Consider the following 25,617-nt stretch of genomic DNA (forward strand, 5'->3'; position numbering starts at 1 on the left):
GAATTACTTAACTGACTCTTGCGTTCCAAGCACTGGAATGCCGCGTCACCGTGCCACAGGTCTCCATTTTCATTGCTGATCATTGTGCTTCCTGATTAGCGGAAGCACAGTGAGCGGCATTGAAAGCGGAGACGTGGCAAGTGAAGGTGACGCAGATTTCCAGTGCCTGGAATGCAAGAGTCAGGTGAGTAATTACCCACCTGCCACATCTCTGGAGGGGGAGAGTGCATAAGGAGGGGGACCAAGTGAGGGAAGGGGGGTCTGGCTGCCCCTCCTATTTGCACTGCTTCCCCTTTTCCTCCTCCTGCTCATGGCCTCTGTGGGAGGCCTTTTTGACAACACCTAGTTGTCAGTCACCCGGCGTGCCACGCCCCCTGGAGCCCAATGGACGGAACGCCCCTGCTTAACTCAAACCTTCCTCTCTGCTCTAAAAGATACGCAACAGCATAATAACCTTTAAAGAAAAACATTTCTTTGCTACAGCTGATACAAATCCTGAAATAAATCTGCAGTTTTTATTCCTGCGTTCATGGAAGCAGACATATTGTGAACATCCTGTGCTTTCAAATGAGCTTCTCTGCCTTATCTGTCCTGGCAGTCAGGTGACACAGTGATTAGACACAAATGAGGGTGGATTAGACAGGCTAAACTCTCTAAAAAGAATTAATTTCTCATTGTTTTCCTTCTTTCCTGTGCAAGAGTTCAGGTACTCTTTCAGAATTTATACTTGAGACTGCAGTTTCCATCATGAACACAAGATGGTGCTACTTAACAGGAAGTGATGTAGCCGGAAGTTATAGAGTAGAGGTGAAGTGGGCAGAAGTAGAGAGGAGACGTTGCTGGAACTGGCAGCAGAGGAGGTAGTTAGAGATTATGTTATTTCCCCTAATTAACCAACTTGTTTCCCTCCATCACCCGCAGCTTTAACATTAAATAATATGACAGTGTCCTCTGCATGAAATCACACAGATTGTTACACACTTGTTTCTGCCCCCTTTCCTATATTTCATACTCTGTTCACAACTTACATCTTGAAATTCACTTATGTTCCATCTTGTCTGATTACAACTCCAATGCACAAGCAAGGTGCAATTACACTATGAGACATTCCTCGTCTGTGTTTAAATCTGCCAACGATTACTGTCCCACCATGTTGCCTGATCCTAATTTTGGTCGGTTTACTGATCCTAGGGTTGACAGGTCGGCTGATGGAGAAAACCGGACAGGGGGTGGAGTTAGGGGTGGAGTTAGGGGCGGAGTCAGAAGCACACTTTTATGTAGAGTGGGGCTAAGCAATGGGCTTTTTAAAAAATGTTTTTTGCAGTATTTATATCGCACTGACATCTGCAGCACATTACAGAGTACATAGCCATGTCACTAACTGTCCTCACCAGTACATGCACATAAGAGACCACTTTTCACCAGTAAATGCACATAAGAGACAGCTTTTCACCAGTAAATGCACATTATAAGAGACACCTTTTCGCCAGTAAATGCACATAATAAGAGACAGCTTTTCCCCAGTAAATGCACAAGAGACAGCTTTTCACCAGTAAATGCACATAATAAGACACAGCTTTTCACCAGTAAATGCACATAATAAGAGACAGCTTTTCACCAGTAAATGCACAAAAGAGACAGCTTTTCACCAGTAAATGCACAAAAGAGACAGCTTTTCACCCCTAAATGCACATAATGACAAACAGCCAGTGTTCCCAGTATATGTAGCCAGGGATATATGTGCCCAGTATATGTAGCCAGGGGGTATATATGTCCCAGTATATGTAGGCAGGGGTGTAAATGTCCCAGTATACGTAGGCAGGGGTATATATGTCCCAGTATATGTAGCCAGGGGGTATATGTGCCCAGAATAGGTAGCCAGGAGCTATATGTGCCCGGAATAGGTAGCCAGGGGGTATATGTGCCCAGAATAGGTAGCCAGGAGCTATATGTGCCCAGAATAGGTAGCCAGGGGCTATATGTGCCCAGAATAGGTAGCCAGGGGATATATGTGCCCGGAATAGGTAGCCAGGGGCTATATGTGCCCAGAATAGGTAGCCAGGGGCTATATGTGCCCAGAATAGGTAGCCAGGGGCTATATGTGCCCAGAATAGGTAGCCAGGGGATATATGTGCCCGGAATAGGTAGCCAGGGGCTATATGTGCCCAGAATAGGTAGCCAGGGGCTATATGTGCCCAGAATAGGTAGCCAGGGGCTATATGTGCCCAGAATAGGTAGCCAGGGGGTATATGTGCCCGGAATAGGTAGCCAGGGGCTATATGTGCCCAGAATAGGTAGCCAGGGGCTATATGTGCCCAGAATAGGTAGCCAGGGGCTATATGTGCCCAGAATAGGTAGCCAGGGGGTAATGGTATATGTGCCCGGAATAGGTAGCCACTAGCCAGGGGCTATATGTGCCCAGAATAGGTAGCCAGGTGCCCCCCGCCCCCCCCCCCCCCCCGCAGGAGGAGAACAGTGCAGCAGAGAGAGAGCTGGGAGCAGCGGTGGAGAAGGGGGGCAATCTCCCCCCCCATCCCTCACCTTAGGGTGCTCTCTCTCCCCCGCTGTCTCCTCCAATATGATGTGCAGGCTGGCGGGTGGCTGGCTGGCTGAGGGGGGAACTTACCTCTCTGTCGCAGGCGCCGGAAGTTCGGGTCCCGCAGCCGCTGAGCCTGAGATTCGACTCAAAAAAGATCCGGATCAAAGATCCGAATCATTCATGAGCCGGACAACACTATTCAGACTGATTAGTGTTGTCCGGCTCATGAATGAGATTCTCAGCGGCTGCGGGACCCGAACTTCCGGCGCTGGAGCGACACAGAGGTAAGTTCCGCCCGCAGCCACCCGCCAGCCTGCACATCATATTGGAGGAGACAGCGGGGGAGAGAGAGCACCCTAAGGTGAGGGATGGGGGGGGATTGCCCCCCTTCTCCACCGCTGCTCCCAGCTCTCTCTCTGCTGCGCTGTTCTCCTCCTGCGCTGCGGGGGGGGGCTCTCTAAAAACCGGACAACTTAATTGTCCGGTTTAGCATGCATTTTTCAACCGGACACAGAGCACAAAAACCGGACTGTCCGGTGTAAAACCGGACACCTGGCAACCCTAACTGATCCGACAGGCAGTGTCGGACTGGGAGGTGGTAAAACTGAGGAAATCCACCTGCTGGCCAAGCTGCAGTAACCCTGTGTTATCAAAGGGGAACTGAAGTAAGAGGTATACGGAGGCTGCCATATTTATTTCCTTTTAATCAATACCAGTTGCCTGGCAGCCCTGCTGGTCTATTTCTCTGCAGTAGTATCTGAATAACACCAGAAACAAGCATGCAGCTAGTCTTGTCAGATCTGACTTTAAAGTCTGAAACACCTGATCTGCTGCATGCTTGTTCAGGGGCTATGGCTAATAGTATTAGAGGCAGAGGATCACCAGGGCTGCCAGGCAACTGGTATTGATTAAAAGGAAATAAATATGGCAGCCTTCGTATACCTCTTACTTCAGTTCCCCTTTAATCCATGCAGCAAGTATTCCCTGTGAGCAGCAACACCTGATTACTGCTGTTTGACCAGCAAGTGGATTTCCTCAGCTTTTCAGCTCCCAGTCCGACACTGCTGACAGGACTTTTATTGCTGGTTAACCAGGGGGGGGGAGGTTGAGATGGTATCTATGTGGGGGGAGGGCCCTAGCACCAGTGACGCATTCCCCCATCCTATACTGCTCTCTCCGGGGCCCCATGCAGAGTGTTAGCGCAGCAGTGTGCTCTCACTTCTCCAACTGGTGCGCTCTCTCACCCATACATTTAGTCACACATAATCTAGCCCTTCAGCTATAGACTGAGCGTTTTAGCTTATTAGAAATGTATTTATTAGATAATTGGACTCTTGCAGGTTTGTCGTAACTGATGCTTAAAGAGAATCTGTATTGTTAAAATCGCACAAAAGTAAACATACCAGTGTGTTAGTCTCCTATTACCCTCTGTCACAATTTCGCCGCTCCCCGCCGCATTAAAAGTAGTCAAAAACAGTTTTAAAAAGTTTGTTTATAAACAAACAAAATGGCCACCAAAACAGGAAGTAGATTGATGTACAATATGTCCACACATAGAAAATACATCCATACACAAGCAGGCTGTATACAGCTTTCCTTTTGAATCTCAAAAGATCATTTGTGTGTTTACCTTCTGTCCCCTTCTTCTCTCATGCACTGAACATTACATGCTTCCTGCAGACAGCTCTGCCTGTGCCTGTGTTTGTAATTCCTCAGTATGTGTCAGCCAGCTACTTTCACAGCCTAACAGAGGGGGATTTTTATCCAGCTCTCTTCTATCACTGATAAGATAGCAGAGAAGCTGCTGGCTTATGTAAATAAAACACACACTGGAGTGTGCATAGAGGAACAGACCAGCACAGAAGAGTTGGCAGCCTTCCAGACACAGGCCGACAAGTCTGACAGGGGAAAGATACATTGATTTATTACAGAGACCGTGATAGTACAAAGTGCTGCAGTGAGCCAGAACAGATTAGAATAGGTTTAGGAACTTGTAGAATGGTAGAAAAAACGTTGTAATTTTTGTTACAGAGTCACTTTAAAGAAAACCTGAACTGAAAATTAAAAGTCAAAATCAACATACACAAGTCATACTTACCTCCCGTGTAGTCTACTTATCAATCTCTTTTTCCTCTCCTGCGTCCTGTTCGTCCACTGTGATCAATGAAATTCTCTGTCCTCCATTTTGAAAATGGCCATTACCCCATAACAGCTTTCTGGTCAGCACACAGTTAGGGCTGGTGCACACCAAAACCTGCTAGCAGATCCGCAAAATGCTAGCAGATTTTGAAACGCTTTTTCTTCTTTTTCTGTAGCGTTTCAGCTAGCTTTTTGCGGTTTTGTCTAGCGGTTTTGGTGTAGTAGATTTCCTGTATTGTTACAGTAAAGCTGTTACTGAACAGCTACTGTAACAAAAAACGCCTGGCAAACCGCTCTGAAGTGCCGTTTTTCAGAGCGGTTTGCGGTTTTCCTATACTTAACATTGAGGCAGAAACGCATCCACAATCCAAAAAATGCCTCACCCCAGCATTTTTCGTTTCTGCAAAATGCCTCCCGCTCTGGTGTGCACCACCCCATTGAGATACATTGCCCAAGCAGATACGCAGCCGCAAGCGGATCTGAAAACGCCCAAAAAGCCGCTCGGTGTGCACCAGCCCTTTAACTGTAACATCGCCTACTTGAGCCATAGGGAAACATGGACACGTCAGTTCTCCTCTCAGCTATAACTGACAGCAACTGATATATTTCAGTTCTGACAAAATATTGTCAGAACCGGATGGGATCACTGTAAGAAGAAAATGGTGAGCTTCTGAGAGGAACTGATGGCGAGGTAACTATGTAATGTTCATTTGAAGTTACCTCATGTGTTTGTTTTAAATAATTTTACTCAGTACAGGTTCTCTTTAAAGGGAAGGTTCAGGGACTGTATAAAAAAAAATCCAAATCCACTTATCTGGGGCTTCCTCGAGCCCATGGCAGGCAGGAGGTGCCCTCGGCGCCGCTCCGCAGGCTCCCGGTGGTCTCCGGTGGCGAGCCCGACCTAGCCAGGCCGGGTGCCAGGTCGGGCTTCATCTGCGCTCCAAAGTGCGTGTCACTCGTGCGCGCTGACATCATCGGACGTCCTCCGGGCTGTACTGCGCAGGCTCAGTAGTTCTGAGCCTGCCCAGTACAGCCCAGAGGATGTCCGATGACGTCAGGGCGCACGAGTGACACGCACTTTGGAGCGCAGATGAAGTCCAACCTGGCCAGGCCGGCTGCCAGGTTGGGCTTCTTCTGCGGTGCCGAGGGCACCTCCTGCCTACCACGGGCTGGAGGAAGCCCCAGGTAAGTGGATTTGGATTTTTTTTTTTTTTACAGTCCCTGAACCTTCCCTTTAAGTTCACTAAGTTATATCTACTGCGTTTGATTTATTGTTAAACTGGGCATACTCACAATTTTGAGCAATTTATCGATCTAAAGTCTTATTGGGCATGTTGGAAAATTTCTGTGCAGTGGGGGATCGAAGGCCCATAGCTTTGCGCCATAGATTTCTGTTGAAATCTATCAAAATTTAATTTGATGTGTAGGATAGGAATTGACCCCTGTTTGATCGAATGCCAGTTGGGTAGGGGTTGATCAGCTTGACAAATGGGGCTAACATTGACCCATTTATGGCCAGCTCTGTGGACATGCCTGAGACGTTCAGATTAACTTACCTGGGGCTTCTTGCAGTCCCCCCGTAGTCCTCTAGATTCCTCGTGGTCCTCCCGTTCCACTGCTTTGTCGCTGCGAAAGCTGTCCGTCTGAGCCCTGTCGCTACTGAGCATGCACTGCACTTGGATGCCTGTCTCCTTGATCGCACCCCGGTGGCCGAGAGCATTCTGCATTTGTATAGTCCAGGAGTAGGGAACCTATGGCTCGGGAGCCAGATGTGGCTCTTTTGATGGCTACATTTGGCTCACAGACAAATCAGTAGGGGTTGATTCACTAAGCTACACTGCTCAAGCAGCGCAAGTAAAATTTTCAAAGTAGGTATGCTACTGTACAAGCTGTTAGTCTGTATTTCTCCTATCTGGCTCTCGGATAAATTGCTGATGTTGCTGAAACCCAAGAGAAGCTGAAGACGTGTCTGACACTTCTGCTGCCAAAGGATCAACTGTACCATGGCAACAGGGACAACCCTCTGCTGTGCATGCGCGCACTGTCCCAGTTTGAAACATATTGTATGGCTCTCAGGGACATACAATTTAAGATATGTGGTGTTTATGGCTCTCTCAGCCAAAAATGTTCCTGACCCCTGGTGTAGTCTGTTAAACTTGCAACTGCACATGCACAGAACGCTTACAGGAGCTGATTAAAGATCAGCTGAAAGTTTTTTTTATTTTTTTTTTTTTTTGTTTTTTTTTTTGTTTTTTTAGGTATGTGATTCACACTACTGCAGCCAAAGAGATCAGCAGAACAGCCAGGCAACCAGTATTAGTTAAAAATAAATAAATATGGCAGCCTCCATATCCCTCTCAGTTCAAGTGTACTTAAAGTGGACCTGAACTCTTGCACAGGACAGAAGTAAAGCATAGAGAAATGCACCCTGTATATATTTAGGGAGTTTAACCTGTCTAATTTCCCCTCATCTGTGACTAATCAAAAGTTGTAATTTGATCTCAGCTGAGTTAGTTGGCTGCCACGACAGAGCAGCTAATTGGTAAACACAGGATGTTAACAATATGTCTGCTTCCATGTAAGCAGGAAGTAGAAGCGCTACAGATTTAATGCAGGATTAGTATCAGCTGTAACAAAGAAATGTTTTTATGTAAAGGTTACTATGTTGTTGCTTATCTTTTAGAGCAGAGAGGAAGTCCCGAGTTCAGGTCCGCTTTAACCACTTGCCGACCACACACTCATAACGCGCGTCGGCAAAGTGGCAGCTGCAGGACCAGCGATGCAGTACTGCGTCGCCGGCTGCAGGCTAATTAATCAGGAAGCAGCCGCTCGCGCGAGCGGCTGCTTCCTTTCAATTCACGGCGGGGGGCTCCATGAATAGCCTGCGGGCCGCCGATCGCGGCTCGCAGGCTAAATGTAAACACAAGCGGAAATAATCCGCTTTGTTTACATTTGTACAACGCTGCTAACAGTAGCAGCGTTGTACCAGATCAGCGATCCCCGGCCAATCAGCGGCCGGGGATCGCTGTCACATGACAGGCAGGAGCCTGTTAGAGGCTGCACAGGACAGATCCGTTCCTGTGCAGCCTCGGATCTCCAGGGAAGGGAGGGGGGGGGGGATTTCGCCGCGGAGGGGGGCTTTGAGGTGCCCCCCCCGTAACACCCAGGCAGGCAGGAGCGATCAGACCCCCCCCAACACATCATCTCCCTAGTGGGGAAAAAAGGGGGGGCGATCTGGTCGCTCTGCCTGGTGTTTGATTTGTGCTGGGGGCTGCACAGCCCACCCAGCACAGATCAGCTAAAACAGCGCTGGTCCTTAAAGATAACCTTAAGTAAAAAAAAAAAAAAATGAGATGAACTCACCTGGGGCTTCCCTCAGCCCCCTGCAGCCGATCGGTGCCCTCGCAGCTCCGCTCCGCCAGGAGCCACAATAGCCGCATAGGGGGCGATATACAGGCTGGGAACGCGAACAATCACTCGCGTTCCCATGCCTGTCGGCCGGTGACGGCGAAACCGGAAGTCGTCGCCAGCGGGTCCAGAGGCATCGGAGCGAAGCTGCGAGGGCACCGATCGGCTGCAGGGGGCTGAGGGAAGCCCCAGGTGAGTTCATCTCATTTTTTTAACAGGCTTAAGGTTCACTTTAAGGGGGGGGTAAAGGGTGGGTCTTTAAGTGGTTAAAGTGGTCTGAAACTCCGACATAACATTAAATGAAAATGTGTTTTCCTACTTTTTATTACTAACACAGTTATCATATTTGCTTTTGTGCATAAGTAATATTGTCTGTTTACAAATTACAAGTTTCCAAAGTGTAGTTTATCGTACCCTGAAAGCTGCCATTGCATTTTATTCAAACTGCTTTTTATTATGTATTAACATCTTCTAATGAGCTTTTCTGAACTTTGTGTGTGTGTCTGAAGCACAGAGAGCTTCTTTTCTTGTTAGACTGTGTTTACACACAATGTAACAACATTGGAATGGAACCAAAGATACTGTTATCTAAAGTTTGGATGTGGATTGAAGCTGAATAGCAGGACAAAGTGCTTTTGTTTAACCATTTCAGTGATGTTCTGCTTAAAAAAAAATTCTGGGATAGTAGATTTCAAGCTGTGAGGAATCTTTCAGAGCAAAGTAGAAATGCTGGCTTTCAGACCACTTTAACCAGCCTGGCGTTCTATTAAGATCGCCAGGCTGGCGACTAGACGTTTTTTTTTTATTAAAAAAAAAACGATTGCATGCAGCCAACTGAAAGTTGGCTGCATGAAAGCCCACTAGAGGGTGCTCCTGATGCGTACTTCTGATCGCCTACGGCGATCAGAAGTAACAAGAAAGGCCGCTATGAGCGGCCTTTCTTGTTTTGCTTTCCTCGTCGCCATGGCGACGAGCGGAGTGACGTCATGGACGTCAGCCGCCTCCGATCCAGCCCTTAGTGCTGGCCGGAACTGTTTGGTCCGGCTGCGCTGGGCTCGGGCGGCTTGGGGGACCCTCTTTCACCGCTGCACGCAGGTAGCACACGCGGCTGGCAAAGTGCCGGCTGCGTGTGCACCTTTTTATTTGATGAAAATCGGCCCAGCAGGGCCTGAGCGGCAGCCTCCAGCGGTAATGGACGAGCTGAGCTCGTCCATACCGCCAGGCTGGTTAAAGGACAGTAACCCAGACAATTCTAGTTAGTCACACAAGAATGAGGGTACTGTAATGTATGACAGTAAGCCCTTTTCACCAACAAGATGATTGAGCTGCTCATGAGAGAGGAGATACATGTATGCAATCATGCAGACACATCCTTTCCAGTAACAAAAAGAAGTGTATTTGTCTGGTGACTGCATCATTGTTTGTAAGGTTCCTGTGTGAACATGTCACCAACTATTTCTCCATGCAGGAGGGGCAGCATATAGGACACAAGGACCTCTACAAGGACGCCATGATGGATAATCAGCCGCCCCTCACATCACGGGGTAAGAGGAGACTTTCATTTCTTGTAGAGCAGGGGTGTCCAAACTTATTAGGCCAAAAGCCTTATCACCTTTCTTGAGAGTGCTAGGGAGAGGCGAACTAGGGAAATGAAATACAATTTTTGCTGGTTGCTGTTAGGTACACTAGGCCTGTGACATTTGGTCAAATAAAACATTTCTACGGGAAATAACCTATATGCTGTGTGCAGTTAGCACAGTGGCAGCTTCTCATCAGTAAGGGCTCTTTCACACTGGCACGGTGCAGTGCTGCAAATTGCCTTACTGCTACCGTAGCCGAATGTAACTCTATAGGGAAGTTCATACTTCCCACCTTGCAGTACACTGTGCCAGAAATGCCCAATTGAACGCCAGCTCAGAACTACCATAATTACCTGCAGGACTCACGGCAACCTGCAGCAATCTACACCGGCCCAGAAATCATGTTACTCTATGGTAACACAGGTTTTTTTTTTAAACTTTGGGGTTACGACATTGCGGCATGCATGCACGGATGCTTATTTTTACAATACGTTTCCTCATACCCAAAGCAGGAAGTGACCGCAAGCGCATGTCACTTTCTCCTAGACTGGTGGCCAGCCAGGGAACACCGTGTACTAACAGTGTTCCTTGAAGGCCTGTTTTTGGCGGTGTGATGCGGTATGGCAGAAGCGACGCACGCATCGCTAACGCTGGTTTGTAATGTGAAACCTGCCTTACTGTTACTGCTGCTGGCTCAGTGGCGGCTGCTAATCAGTGGCTGTTACTGCTGCTGGCACAGTGGTAGCTGCTAATCCGTGGCTGTTACTGCTGCTGGCACAGTGGTAGCTGCTAATCCGTGGCTGTTACTGCTGCTGGCACAGTGGTAGCTGCTAATCCGTGGCTGTTACTGCTGCTGGCACAGTGGTGGCTGCTAATCAGTGGCTGTTACTGCTGCTAGCACAGTGGTAGCTGCTAATCCGTGGCTGTTACTGCTGCTGGCACAGTGGTGGCTGCTAATCAGTGGCTGTTACTGCTGCTGGCATGGTAGTAAATGCTAATCAGCGGCTGTTACTGCTGCTAGCACAGTGGCAGCTGCTAATCAGTGGCTGTTATTGCTGCTGGCATAGTGATAGCTGCTAATCAGTGGCTGTTACTGCTGCTGGCACAGTGGCAGCTGCTAATCAGTGGCTGTTACTGCTGCTGGCACAGTGGCAGCTGCTAATCAGTGGCTGTTATTGCTGCTGGCATAGTGATAGCTGCTAATCAGTGGCTGTTATTGCTGCTGGCACAGTGGCGGCTGCTAATCAGTGGCTGTTACTGCTGCTGGCACAGTGGAGGCTGCTAATCAGTGGCTGTTACTTCTGCTGGCATAGTGGCAACAGCTAATCAGTGGCTGTTATTGCTGCTGGCACAGTGGCGGCTGCTAATCAGTGGCTGTTACTGCTGCTGGCACAGTGGAGGCTGCCAATCAGTGGCTGTTACTTCTGCTGGCACAGTGGCAACAGCTAATCAGTGGCTGTTACTGCTGCTGGCACAGTGGTAGCTGCTAATCAGTGGCTGTTACTGCTGCTGGCACAGTGGTAGCTGCTAATCAGTGGCTGTTACTGCTGCTGGCACAGCGGCAGCTGCTAATCAGTGACTGTTACTGCTGCTGGCACAGTGGCGGCTGCTAATCAGTGGCTGTTACTGCTGCTGGCACAGTGGTAGCTGCTAATCAGTGGCTGTTACTGCTGCTGGCACAGTGGTAGCTGCTAATCAGTGGCTGTTACTGCTGCTGGCAAAGTGGCAGCTGCTAATCAGTGGCTGTTACTGCTGCTGGCACAGTGGCAGCTGCTAATCAGTGGCTGTTACTGCTGCTGGCACAGTGGCAGCTGCTAATCAGTGGCTGTTACTGCTGCTGGCACAGTGGCAGCTGCTAATCAGTGGCTGTTACTGCTGCTGGCACAGTGGTAGCTGCTAATCAGTGGCTGTTACTGCTGCTGGCACAGTGGTAGCTGCTAATCAGTGGCTGTTACTGCTGCTGGCACAGTGGTAGCTGCTAATCAGTGGCTGTTACTGCAGCTGGCCAAAGTTAAGTGACCTGCACACCAAGTATGGATTTGCTCAAAAGTTAATTTGTATTGAAAAAATAAAGCACAAAATAATTACAAGCATATGTAGCTGACATAGCCAATTAACATCATTAGCTATAAACACTGTGATTATACAGAATACATAGAAACTGCAACAGGTTCACATAAGCATGACATCGGATATACACACTGAGTCCATAAATCTGCCATAATGCATGCGTAAGAGAGCTCAGTGGCACAGTGGCAAATGAAGGGCCCTTGGACTTATGAGCTAGGATTCATTTGTATATTTTCCTATCGTTGCCACTGAGCTCTCCTACGCATGCATTACGGCAGATTTATGGACTCAGTGTGTATATCCGATGTCATGCTTATTTGAACCTGTTGCAGTTTCCATGGATTCTGTATAATCACAGTGTTTATAGCTAATGATGTTAATTGGCTATGTCCGCTACATATGCTTGTAATTATTTTGTGCCTTTATTTTTTCAATAGAAATTTACTTTTGAGCAAATCCATACTTGGTGTGCAGGTCATTTTACTTTGACTTGCTATTTTAGGGCTGTGGTCCAATTACGATCCAGCACCCATGCTAGCTTTCTAACATCTATTGCTATATTATGCAAATTTGTGCATCAGGTGTGCAGACCTTTTTGATTAAATGTTACTGTAGCTGGCCCCTGCATGTGGCACCACAGCTATGGTCTACTGACCACATGGAATTAACAACTGTGAAGAGCTTTGGGGGCCACCAGAAATGGCTCGGCAGGCCAATTTGGCTCCCAGACGGACTTTTGACATGCCTGATGTAAAGGAAATAGCTATATGGAGGGTCTACCTAGATCCCCCCCATCATCTGATAATCCTCGTGTGTGTTTCCTACAGATGGAACCAGTAACAGAAACCCACCAGAGACACGGACAGGTCCTCTTTATTCCCAGAATTGTACACAGGAATATCTCCCCATCCCCTGCCATTATCAGGTAGGTGGATCTGAGGGTCTACAATACAGAAGTCAGATTATTTCAGAGCACATTCTGAAATGCAAGCAGAGTTAATGTTCTATTATTTTGTTGTTTTAGGGGAAAGAAAATATCGCTATCAAAACAGAGGTGAAAGAGGAAGAAGAAGAGACCTGTGTGAGGAGTAACCAGCAGTCTAGAGAGGTGGAGACAATTAAAGAGCAAGAAGAAAAGACGTATATGAGGGAAGAGACTATTAAAGAAGAAGAATTAGACACATATGTGAGCAGTGATAAACAGTCTGCAGAAGAGGGTGACATTATGGTGACTATTAAAGAGGAAAATGAAGAGATGTATATGAGGGGTGACCAACAGACTATGGAGGAGGGTGTGATAAGGACAATTAAAGAAGAGACCTATGTAAGGAGTGATCAGCAGACTATGGTAGAGGGTGACACGATAAGGACAATTAAAGAGGAAGAAGAGACGTGTGTGAGGAGTGATCAGCAGTCTGTGGAGGAGGGTGTCATGAGGACAATTAAAGAGGAAGAAGAAGAGATGTATGTGAGGAGTGATCAGCAGTCTATGGAGGAGGGTGACATGAGGACAATTAAAGAGCAAGAAGAAGATACATATGTGAGGAGTGATCAGCAGTCTGTGGAGGAGGGTGACATGATGAGGGCAATTAAAGAGGAAGAAGAAGAGATGTATGTGAGGAGTGATCAACAGTCTATGGAGGAAGGTGACATGATGAGGACAATTAAAGAGGAACAAGAGACATATGTGAGGAGTGATCAGCAGTCTATAGAGGAGGGTAACATGATGAGGGCAATTAAAGAGGAAGAAGAAGAGATGTATGTGAGGAGTGATCAACAGTCTATGGAGGAAGGTGGCATGATGAGGACAATTAAAGAGGAACAAGAGACGTATGTGAGGAGTGCTCAGCAGTCTATAGAGGAGGGTGACATGATGAGGACAATTAAAGAGGAGCAAACTTCTCTGGATATCAGCACATGTAAGTATTTAATGCAGAAGTTGCTAATTTCCATTATATATTAATGGGTAAAATATGCAGCTAACAGCAAAGTAAAGATGCAATTTAATCTAAAATGTTAATATCCCTCCTCTTCATGCCTTGTAACCAAACTTCCTATATTGTATCTGTTTAACCTCTTGCCGACCGTGGCCGCAGCCCCAGGACCGCCTAAAGTCCTGGGGCCAGCTAATGCAGGAGATCGTGTGCATCTCCTGCTTGGAGGGCGGAGCTCCGCCCCGCCCCGCCTTCAGTCTCCGAGCGGCTATTGCCGCTCGGGAGACTGTTAGACGGCGTGATCGCCGTCTATTTACATGTACAGCGCTGCGATCAGCAGCGCTGTACTGGGGACAGCCGTACGACACGGCTGTCCCCCTGGGACACTGGAGAGCGATCGGCTCTCATAGGCAGAAGCCTATGACAGCCGATCGCCATAATTGGCTGGCTGTGGGGAGGGAGGGAGGGAGGGAATATATTTAAAGAAACATACTTTTAAAAAAAAATAAAAACAGTAACAAAAATATTTGTAAAAAATAAAAATAAACAATCTGGTGGCGATCAGACCCCACCAACGGAGAGCTCTGTTGGTGGGGAGAAAAAGGGGGGGGGGGTGGAAATCACCTGTGTGCTGTGTTGTGCGGCCCTGCAGCTTAGCCTTAAAGCTGCAGTGGCACATTTTACTAAAAATGGCCTGGTCACTAGGGGGGGTTTAGCACTGCAGTCCTCAAGAGGTTAAAGGACCACTTTCGCGAAAATTGTAAAATACATGTAAACACATACAAATAAGAAGTACATTTCTTTCAGAGTAAAATAAGCCATCAATTACTTTTCTCCTATGTTGCTGTCACTTACAGTAGGTAGTAGAAATCTGACATTACTGATAGGTTTTGGGCTAGTCCATCTCTCCATAGGGGATTCTCAGCATGGCCTTTATTCTTTATAAAGACACTCCTTGAAAAAGATTTATAAACAAGATGCTGGGCAGCCTCCCTGCTCAGCATACACTTTTTTGGCAGTTGGACAGAGCAATAGCCATTCACTAAGTGCTTTTGAAACTAAACAAAACCAGGAGAATCCCCCAGGGTTCATAGTTTATAGGGAACTAGAGTATTAAAACAAAAAAAAGTATTTGGCTTGAGGAATGCCCTATAAACTATAAATGTAAGGAACACAATTATGCAATGAGTAAAAGTTTATCTCCACTTTAAACAATACCAGTTGCCTGACAGTCCCGTCTATCTTCTGGCATCAGCAGTGTCTGAGTCACAACCCTGAAACAAGCATGTGGCTAATCCAATAAGGATTAGAGGAGTCTATGGGAAGTTAACCACTTGACCACTGAGGGGGTTTACCCCTTCAGGAGCAGAGCAATTTTCACCTGTCAGCACGCCTCCCTTTCTTTCGCCAATAACTTAATCACTACTTATCACAACAAAATTATGTATATCTTGTTTTTGTTCACCACCTATTAGGCTTTCTTTGGGAGGTACATCATGCTAATTTTAATGGGAATAATTAAAACAATTTGAAAAAATTCATTATTTCTCCATTTTCATTATAGTTTTAAAATAAAACGTTTTACTATGGATAAAAATCATTTTTTTTTCATTTTTGCGTCCATCACTAGTTACTAGCCCATACATTAAAAAAATAATAATAATATACCCTCTTGACATACATATTAAAAAAGTTCAGTCCTTAAGGTAGCTATTTATTTTATTTAAAAAGAAAAATAGGGTAACATGGGAGTGTGTGGGAGGGAAGCAGTTAATTTTAAAAAGCAAGTGTGGGTATTTTTAGTAAATAAAATGCATTTATATGTAATGTTACTATTTGGCCACAAGTTGTCCTCGTACATTATTTACGATTTGCGTACGTAAGTACGTGAATTGGAAGTAATGCGTGGCACTGTAACTCTAGGAAGATACAAGGACGCAGGCATTTAATAGATGCCATGTTCATTGACATGGGGACTTCGATTAATGATTGGGAACTTCGTTCCCATTTATTCATCTCCCCGCTGACGGGTGGCGATGGAAGCAGGCACAGGAGCGAACATCGTCCGCCCGCCGCTGAGAACATGTATTCACAGCCCTGGGACTTCAAGTGAAGTTTTCCCAGGCCGTGAATATACTGCATGTGGTTAAGGAGGACAAATATTGTATCAAATGAATGGATGCCCGTTCAGATCGCAAATGCGGATGGCCATGCGTGCAGAACGCGTGCGGACCGCAACGCGTACGAACGCATGGCCATCCGCGTTTGTGTGCGTTGCGTGGCTGATCCCATCACTGAAAAGTGAATGGGACAGCCACGCGTTTTAGCAAAATCTGCGTGCAGCATGCGTTCCCGGACCGCACAGGTCCGGAACGCATGCAGTGTGAACATCAGACATTGCACTCTATGCAATGTCTGATGTCGTGCGTATCGGCCACCTGCACGCGTTTCCAAAACGCGGCTGGAAACGCGTGCAGTGTGAACGCTCCCTAACATGTCATTGTTTAGCGTATAAAAACCATCCTTTATTTTGCCATGCTGAGTTGATACATTTTCTCTGTGCAGAGACAGAGTTAGTATTAAAGAGGCAGCCCCAACTTCCCTTTAGATGTGCATTTTTTTTAACTGCCTCTCCTTGCCCTGAATCTTCTCTGAATCTGTCTAATAGTCTTTCTAAACAATCTATTTAATTGCCTCAGCTTAGAAGAACTTCAAGAAATGTTACACATGCAGGTTTTCTGATGTGAAATGTATCTGAAAACAGGTACTCAAGGGGTTAAAAAACATAACCTGGGTATTCTGGGATGCCTTTTTTTGCTCTGCTCTCATTGCTGCTGCCTGGGAGGTCTGTCCGTTCATTTGATACAATGTTTGTCATAATTAAACTCCCATACACTCCTCTAATCGTTAATCCTTATACAAGGGAAGTGGGGCAATTTAAATGTATTGGATTTACCCCATTTACTAGTGCTTGATCATTCATGAGTCTCCAATTTGAATAGTCAAATGTGGCTAATCTAGTCAGACTTGAGTTCAAGCACGCTGATCTGCATGCTTGTTGAGGGTATTTGGCTGAAAGTATTAGAGGCAGAGGATCAGCAGGATAGCCAGGCAACTGGTATTGTGTAAAAGGAAATAAATATGGCAGCCTCCATCTCGGCCTCACCTTGGGTTCCCTTAAAGCAGGTGTGTCAAACTCAAATACAAAGTGGGATGAAATTAAACACTTGGACCTAGTCGCGGGCCAACCTCAATATCTACTGGTTAGCTTGCTCATTTATAAAGTTCCCAGGGGTCCAATGGCCCCCCTCCAATCCCTATACAGTTCCCTGGTGTCTAGTGGTCTCACTCCCCTATACAGTTCCCTAGTGTTTAGCGCCTTCCTCTTACCTCCCCCATATGGCTTCCCTGGTGTTCTAGGGCTTCACCTCCAGTATAGCTTCCCTGGTGGTCTAGAGAGGGCCAAACATAATGCAAAGTGGGGAAACCACTTGAGGGCCAAATTGAATGGCTCTGAAGGCCAGACTTGGCTCATGGGCCGGAGTTTAACATGTATGCCTTAAAGGAATCCAGAGCGAGAAAGAAAAAGTAACTGGGTCTCCACCTGGATTTTATGCAAATGCTTAATTTATTATCCCATAGCCAAAGATAAAACACACGACATTTCGGCCTGCGGCCTTTATCAAGTGTAACACACAATGAGCAAATGCTCTCAAATATCACCTCACATTATAAAACACACCCCTAAGGGCGGGCACATACTTAAATAGAGGGTATTAAAGTGACAGTACATCAATATACTCAGATTACAAGAAACATCTTAAATTACATTCCTCATTTAATCTATAGGGAACTAGAGTCTCTAATCTATTGATCCATCTGCTCTCCCTTCTTAGGAGTGTTGTCTCACTGTCCATCCCTTCTCCTGCTGTGACTTTTTCCAACACGCACCACCGTAACTCGTTCACCATATGGCCGCATTCAAAATAATGTCTACCTATAGGGGAATCAAAATTCTTTTCAGGATCATCAAAATATTTTCTATATAACCTTATGTCACTGCGGTGTTCATTAATCCTTACTCTGACAGGTCTACTCGTTTGTCCCACATAGCCGAACCCACAGGGGCACTTCAAAAAATAAACCACATTTGAAGTTACACAAGAAAAATTTCCATTAAGTTTGATTTCCGAGCCCCTCCTCGGATGTGCTATAAAGTCTCCCTTAATAATACTTGAACAATTTTGACAACTGAGGCAAGGGAATGTACCTTTCTTTTTTGGCAGAAACGTAATCATCTGCTTTGGATTTCTTCTTAAATCTGATCTCACCAGCATATCCCGAATGCTTTTACCTTTTTTATACACAAACCTAGGGGGCGATTGAAAAACCCTAGACAACAGTGGATCCGTTTCAATGAATGACCAATTGTCTAGTATACTTTTCCGCACCAATTGGGCGTGGTTATCACACGTGGAGATAAATTGCATCTCCCCCTTTCTTTCTCCTCTCTGTTTTCTCTGTCTTAGGGTTTTTCTCTCCATTCCCTCCACCTCCCGGGCTATGCTCATCACTTCCCTTCTCTGATAACCCCTTGATGTAAAATTTTCCACCAATCTGGCAGCTTGTGCATGATAGGCCTCATCAGTGGATGTTATACGTCTGGCTCTTATAAATTGACTTTTAGGGAGACCCTTTATAAGGGGACGGGGGTGACAGCTGCTGGCTAATAGGGCATTGTTCCTATCAGTGCTTTTTCTAAACAAATTTGTATGGAAATGCCTTCCATCAAGCATGATGTCTACATCCAAAAAGTGCAAATTCTGCGGATGGAAATCCAATGTGAACTTAATGGTTTCATGGCAGAGATTCAATATCCGAAAAAATTCCCTTAAACTTTCCTCAGGGCCTGTCCAACAAAAAAAATAAAAGGCATTTCCATACAAATTTGTTTAGAAAAAGCACTGATAGGAACAATGCCCTGGAAAATTTTACATCAAGGGGTTATCAGAGAAGGGAAGTGATGAGCATAGCCCGGGAGGTGGAGGGAATGGAGAGAAAAACCCTAAGACAGAGAAAACAGAGAGGAGAAAGAAAGGGGGAGATGCAATTTATCTCCACGTGTGATAACCACGCCCAATTGGTGCGGAAAAGTATACTAGACAATTGGTCATTAATTGAAACGGATCCACTGTTGTCTAGGGTTTTTCAATCGCCCCCTAGGTTTGTGTATAAAAAAGGTAAAAGCATTCGGGATATGCTGGTGAGATCAGATTTAAGAAGAAATCCAAAGCAGATGGTTACGTTTCTGCCAAAAAAGAAAGGTACATTCCCTTGCCTCAGTTGTCAAACTAGTTCCCTATGGATTAAATGAGGAATGTAATTTAATATGTTTCTTGTAATCTGAGTATATTGATGTACTGTCACTTTAATACCCTCTATTTAAGTATGTGCCCACCCTTAGGGGTGTGTTTTATAATGTGAGGTGATATTTGAGAGCATTTGCTCATTGTGTGTTACACTTGATAAAGGCCGCAGGCCGAAACGTCGTGTGTTTTATCTTTGGCTATGGGATAATAAATTAAGCATTTGCATAAAATCCAGGTGGAGACCCAGTTACTTTTTCTTTCTCGCTGTGGACGTACACACCTATCGTGGATCTAGGTGGAGACTGGTTGACTCCCTGGTACATAAATCATCAGGCGGTAGAGCGGGGGTGAGTTCTTTCTTTTGTGTGCTTAAAGGAATCCAGTCCAGGTTTTTAGAGTTACTTATGTTCTCCAGCTTAGGAAGACCTGAGGCAGCGCTGCCCTGTGATAGGGAAAAATATATCATCCAATTCCCTTAGAGAACATCCTTTCATTATGAGAAGACTGAGGGGTCCCCATTTCTTCCAACAGAGCATCATCTGTGTCTCAGATGAATAAGACCGTTTTAGCTGGACGGTTCTGTATTCTGTTTCTTCGCTCTCTGAGTGGCTTCCTCTTGTGACACGGGGTGAAGGAATACTCAGAAATTTACAGTACCAAACGTCTTCTCATTCAATGTTTTTTCTTTAGTGCTGGTTCACACTGCTAGAGCTTTTTCTAAGTGCTTGTGATTTGAAAAAGCTCTTGCTAATGTAATGCTATGAGTTTATTCTCACTGGAGCAATGTGCTTTTATAAAATCCCCCCCAGCATTGCATTAGCAAGAGCTTTTAAAATCACTAGCACTAAAAAGCTCTTGCAGTGTGAACCAGGTCTCACTCTTTTCTACATGGTCAGGACATTTAAACTGTGAAGGACCACAAATGTAATTACATAGCCAACAAAAGAGCCTTCAGCAAATCAGATTGTTTATAGTTTAGATTCTTCAAATGAGCACCTTTTGCTTTGATGACAGCAAACCTGAGGCAAAGTTCTGCGACCTGTGATGATCTCTGTATGCATTGGGAATGTGTGGGACACTTTTTGCATTTCATTGCATGTTCCCTCTTCTTGGGGTTCAAAGAGGATCTGTTGTGGCTCCCTGAATGCTGAGATGCGAGTCTACAGGGATATATTGTCTGACTTGGTGCAAGACAAACACTATAGTGCCTGAAGTACATGTCTTCAGCACCTACTGGTATTCCTTCACCTCATGTGAGCTGATGAAGACAGTTGCTTTGTGGCTAAAGGTTTTCAAGAGCACAAAAACAACATATCTAGTTAAAACTGCCAGATTCTTCTTTGGATATACCAAGACCTGAGTCCTCTAAGGATAGGAAACATCAACACTTTATCAGCTAATTTAACCAACAAATGAGGACAGAAATACTGTACAGAATATAATATACCGGTCTCCATTCCTCAGTATAACATCATAGTACCAGCAAATGAGGGGGAGATACTGTACACCATATGAAAGGCCCATCTCCATTCCTCAGCATAACATCATAGTACCAACAAATGAGGAGGAGATACTGTACACCATATGAAAGGCCCATCCCCATTCCTCAGTATAACATCATAGTACCAACAAATGAGGAGGAGATACTGTACACCACATGAAAGGCCCATCTCCATTCCTCAGTATAACATCATAGTACAAACACATGAGGAAGATATACTGTACACCATATGAAAGGCCCATCTCCATTCCTCAGTATAACATCATAGCACCAACACATGAGGAGGATATACTGTACACCATATGAAAGGCCCATCTCCATTCCTCAGTATAACATCATAGTACCAACAAATGAGGAGGAGATACTGTACACCATATGAAAGGCCCATCTCCATTCCTCAGTATACCATCATAGCACCAACAAATGAGGAGGAGATACTGTACACCATATGAAAGGCCCATCTCCATTCCTCAGTATAACATCATAGTACCAACAAATGAGGAGGCGATACTGTACACCATATGAAAGGCTCATCTCCATCCCTCAGTATAACATCATAGCACCAACAAATGAGGAGATACTGTACACCATATGAAAGGCCCATCTCCATTCCTCAGTATAACATCATAGCACCAACAAATGAGGAGGAGATACTGTACACCATATGAAAGGCCCATCTCCATTCCTCAGTATAGCAGCATAGTACCAACAAATGGGAGGAGATACTGTACACCATATGAAAGGCCCATCTCCATTCCTCAGTATAACATCATAGTACCAACAAATGAGGAGGAGATACTGTGCACCATATGAAAGGCCCATCTCCATCCCTCAGTATAACATCATAGCACCAACAAATGAGGAGGAGATACTGTGCACCATATGAAAGACCCATCTCCATTCCTCAGTATAACATCATAGTACCAACAAATGAGGAGATACTGTACACCATATGAAAGGTCCATCTCCATTCCTCAGTATAACATCACGTTCCCAGGTAATGAGGAGGAGATACTGTACACCATATGAAAGGCCCATCTTCATTCCTCATAAATGTATGCACTATGAAATTAACTACCGGACGACTGCCTCGCGCCAATGGGCGTGGCCGGCGGCAGCCCCAGGACCGCCTAACGCCAATTGGCGTCAGGTCCTGGGGCCGGCTACTGCAGGAGATCGCACGCAGGCTGCGCGCGCATCTCCTGCTTGTGTGGCGGAGCTCTGCCCCGCCTTTGGTCTCCGAGCGGCGATCGGGAGACTGTTAGACGGCGAATCCGCCGTCTTTTAAATAAGTACAGCATTGCTGTACTGGGGACAACTGTGTGACACTGCTGTCCCCCTGGGGCACTAGAGAGTGATCGGCTCTCATAGGCAGAAGCCTATGACAGCCGATCACCAGGATTGGCCGGCTGGTGGGAGGGAGGGGTTTGTTAAAAAAAATATATATAAATAGTAAAACATAATACAAAAAGAAAATATTTATTTAAAAAAAAAATAAACAACTGGGAGGTGACCAGACCCCACCAACAGAGAGCTCTGTTGGTGGTGGTGGTGGTGGTGGGGGGGGGGATCACTCGTGTGCTGTGTTGTGCAGCCCTGTAGCTTGGCCTTAAAGCTGCAGTGGCCATTTTAGTAAAAATTGGCCTGATCCTTAGGGGGGTTTATCACTGTGGTCCTCAAGTGGTTAATATAGTTTTCCCTCTAGATGTCTGCTATGTCCAGAACCTCTCTAATGGAAATCTTGTTTTATCTCCAGGTAACAATATAGAGGATAATGGCATCACACAATGTTCTCCAGGAGGAAAACCCATTATTCAAGAGAAACCTCAAAGATGTAACATGAATCGGTCAATGGGTCCCTCATGTTTCACAAAATGTGATAATCGCCCAATGATTGCCCCAAATCTCCATTCCACATTTCAGAGAGAGGATCAGTCTAGTGACTTATCTAATTCTGAGGAGTCTTCCAGCAAAACATGTCCTGATAGAGATGGAGGTGATGAGCTCATTCCATCTTCTGTAACTGATATAAATGTAGGGAACCATTCACTCCAGCAACTTCCCAGAGGTCAGAGTCCTTTTTCATGCTCAGAGTGTGGGAAAAGTTTCACTAAAAAAGCAGCGCTCTCTGCACATCAAAGAACTCACACGGGGGAGCGCCCCTTTTCATGTCCTGATTGTGGAAAGCGGTTTATTCAAAGAGGAACTCTGTGTGCACATCGAAGGATTCACACAGGGGAGCGCCCATTTCCCTGCCCAGAGTGTGGGAAATGTTTTATTACTAAAGGGCACATGCTTGTACACAGGAGAACTCACACAGGCGAGCGTCCGTTTTCATGTTCAGAGTGTGGGAAAGGCTTCACTCACAAGGGTAAGCTTCTTAGGCACCAAAGAACTCACATAGGGGAACTTCCCTTTTTGTGTTTGAAGTGTGGGAAAAGGTTTTATCAAAAAGAAGCCCTGTGTGAACATCAGAGAGTTCACACAGGGGAGCGGCCTTTTTCATGTTCCGAGTGTGGGAAAAGCTTTTTTCAAAAAGGAGATCTTCTTAAACACCAAAGAAGTCACAAAGGAGAGCAAACCTTTCCATGTTCAGAGTGTGGGAAGCATTATTCCAGCAAAAGGATCCTATTTGAACACCAGAGAAGGCATACAGGAAACTATCCCTTTTCCTGTTCAGAATGCGGTAAAAGTTTCAGTTACAAATTCCAGCTTGTTAAGCATGAGAAAAGTCACACTGGCGAGTGGCCGTTTTCATGTTCTGTGTGTGGGAAAGGTTTCTTGCGGAAAGGAAACGTCCAGGATCACCAGAGGCGACACAAAGGCGAGTGTCCTTTTGTGTGTTCAGTGTGTGGGAATAGCTTTGCTGATAAAAGGTACCTGGCTGAACACATGAAATTGCACACAGGTGAGCTTCCCTTTTCCTGTGCAGAGTGTGGGAAAAGATACATTAGGAAAGTAGATCTTCTTGCACACCAGAAGACTCACACGGGCGATTCTCTTTTCTCTTGTTCAGAGTGCGGGAAAAGCTTCATTCAAAAAGGAAATCTTTTTAAACACAAGAGAATTCACACTGGTGAGAGCCCGTTCTCTTGTTCAGAGTGTGGGAAATGTTTTACTACACGTCGAGCCCTTGTCATACATGAGAGGACGCACACTTGAGCGTTTTTTTTCCTCTAATGTTCAGAATGTAGAAAAATGATTCACACATAAACAATTTCTAAATACAGATCTAAAATGCCCTGCCCTGTTGATATATGAAAGGAAAGGCTGAGAAAAGATGAATGTGGGAGATCATTCTAATAAGAGCAGGAGCCTGGTAGGTGGAGCCCAACACTAACCCTAGTGCTAGATCTGCCTACTGCTCTCTCCTCCCACACTGTGTGCCTCACCCTAACGTTTTTCCAGCCTTTGTTATATATATATATATATATATATATATATATATATATATATATATATATATATATATATATATATATATATATATATATTATTTTTATATATATATATATATTATTTATATATATATATATATATATATATTATTTATATATATATATATATATATATATATATATATTATTTATATATATATATATATATATATATATATTATTTATATATATATATATATATATATATATATTATTTATATATATATATATATATATATATATATATATATATATATATATATATATATATATATATATATATATGTTGTAATTTGATTGACATTTTGTAATTTTATTGTTTATAAAAAAATTCTGTTTCAATTTGCAATCAGCTTTGAATGTGTAAAGTTGTCAAAAACTGGGATAATTGTTAGGTCACACGAGTTCTCTTTTGCTAACAAGCACCTGTTATGGGGCGCCCTGGTGTATGTTCCCTATGGGCCCAGGATCGCCCAGCAATTTTATATTATAGTATCCAAGAGAACTAGCATATGTATCTGGGAGACGCTACCGCCATAAGGTTGTGATCTCTCATGCTACAACAAATTTATTTTAGCTTATTCTATCCCATTTAAGTACTGTTAGTACACCCTTCATCTCCAGCTAGTAGGAGGCCGCACTGGTCAGCGACCAATAATTGCTCTTTTGATATCTTCTGGAGTTGAGAGCTAATTTCTACACGCATATCGTTTATTATTGTGTTTAATATGCAACTTTTTGTAACACACCTTGTTGCTCAATTGGACTTTTGTTCATTGTATTTGTAATATGTTTTTTTTTTTACTGTTTAACGATGTCAAAAAAATGTTCTAAAATAAAATAATCTTAAAAAAAAAAATTGGCAAAAACTCAAATAATTAATGAATTGATCATTGGTACTCTCCCTAAAGTACAGACGACTCGGTTGCACCCCTTCCTGCCTAAAATAATGGTGGATAAACACTGCAGCTCCTCCTCCTACACACTTAGAGTAGATCGCAGACACACACCAAAAAATGGCTATTTATGTGCCTGCACGGAATAACAATGTGAGAAGCTGAACAGTACAATTGCTGTCTAGGAAGTAGCAGTCGTTTTCAATGAATGAATGAAAAATTGTATTTATTATATTTTAGGACACACTGAGGTTGATTCATTAATCAGCGCAAGTTAAAATTCAGCAGTACGAGTTGAAAATCAGCGCGTGCGCGCTACACGCAGTAGAGCTGCGTAGTGTTCGCTCCTATGTTACGCATGCTCCTAATTTACGGGCGCTACTTTGATGTGCGCATTTGTGAAGTATCAGGACTGAGATACTTGCGCAGATGCTACTATGTTAATTTAGTACACCACTTATTACATGACTGCAGAATGCTGGTAACTGTTTGTTTAGCAGTATTGACCTGAAGATCCTCCTCAATCCTATAACCCACAGGTAAGGAGTGTAATGCTACATCAAAATGAAATGCGATACTGCGTTAACTTACATAGTAGCAGCCGTATTAGTGAAGTATTTGGTTGCGGCACATGAAAGAGTGGCTGTAACGTAGAAAGGAGCGCATGTAACATAAGTGCAGTTGCTACGCAGCACCGCCGCAGGCTGACTTTTAACTCACGCTTCTGAATTTTAACTCATGCTG

The 25,617-nt window shown here is 44.8% G+C and overlaps 1 protein-coding gene across 1 annotated transcript; it reads left to right on the forward strand.

Moving 5' to 3' along the window:
* Window positions 1-812: 812 nt before the first annotated feature.
* On the forward strand, window positions 813-23,944 carry LOC137535086 (zinc finger protein 250-like). Its single transcript, XM_068256874.1, has 5 exons — window positions 813-860; window positions 9,555-9,630; window positions 12,564-12,661; window positions 12,761-13,655; window positions 22,297-23,944. Exons 2-5 carry the CDS (start codon window positions 9,597-9,599, stop codon window positions 23,700-23,702), a joined length of 2,433 nt encoding a protein of 810 aa, XP_068112975.1. The 5' UTR covers window positions 813-860; window positions 9,555-9,596; the 3' UTR covers window positions 23,703-23,944.
* Window positions 23,945-25,617: the final 1,673 nt, after the last annotated feature.

The sequence above is a fragment of the Hyperolius riggenbachi genome, chromosome 10, assembly GCF_040937935.1.
Source record: "Hyperolius riggenbachi isolate aHypRig1 chromosome 10, aHypRig1.pri, whole genome shotgun sequence".
NCBI classification, from domain to species: Eukaryota; Metazoa; Chordata; class Amphibia; order Anura; family Hyperoliidae; genus Hyperolius; species Hyperolius riggenbachi.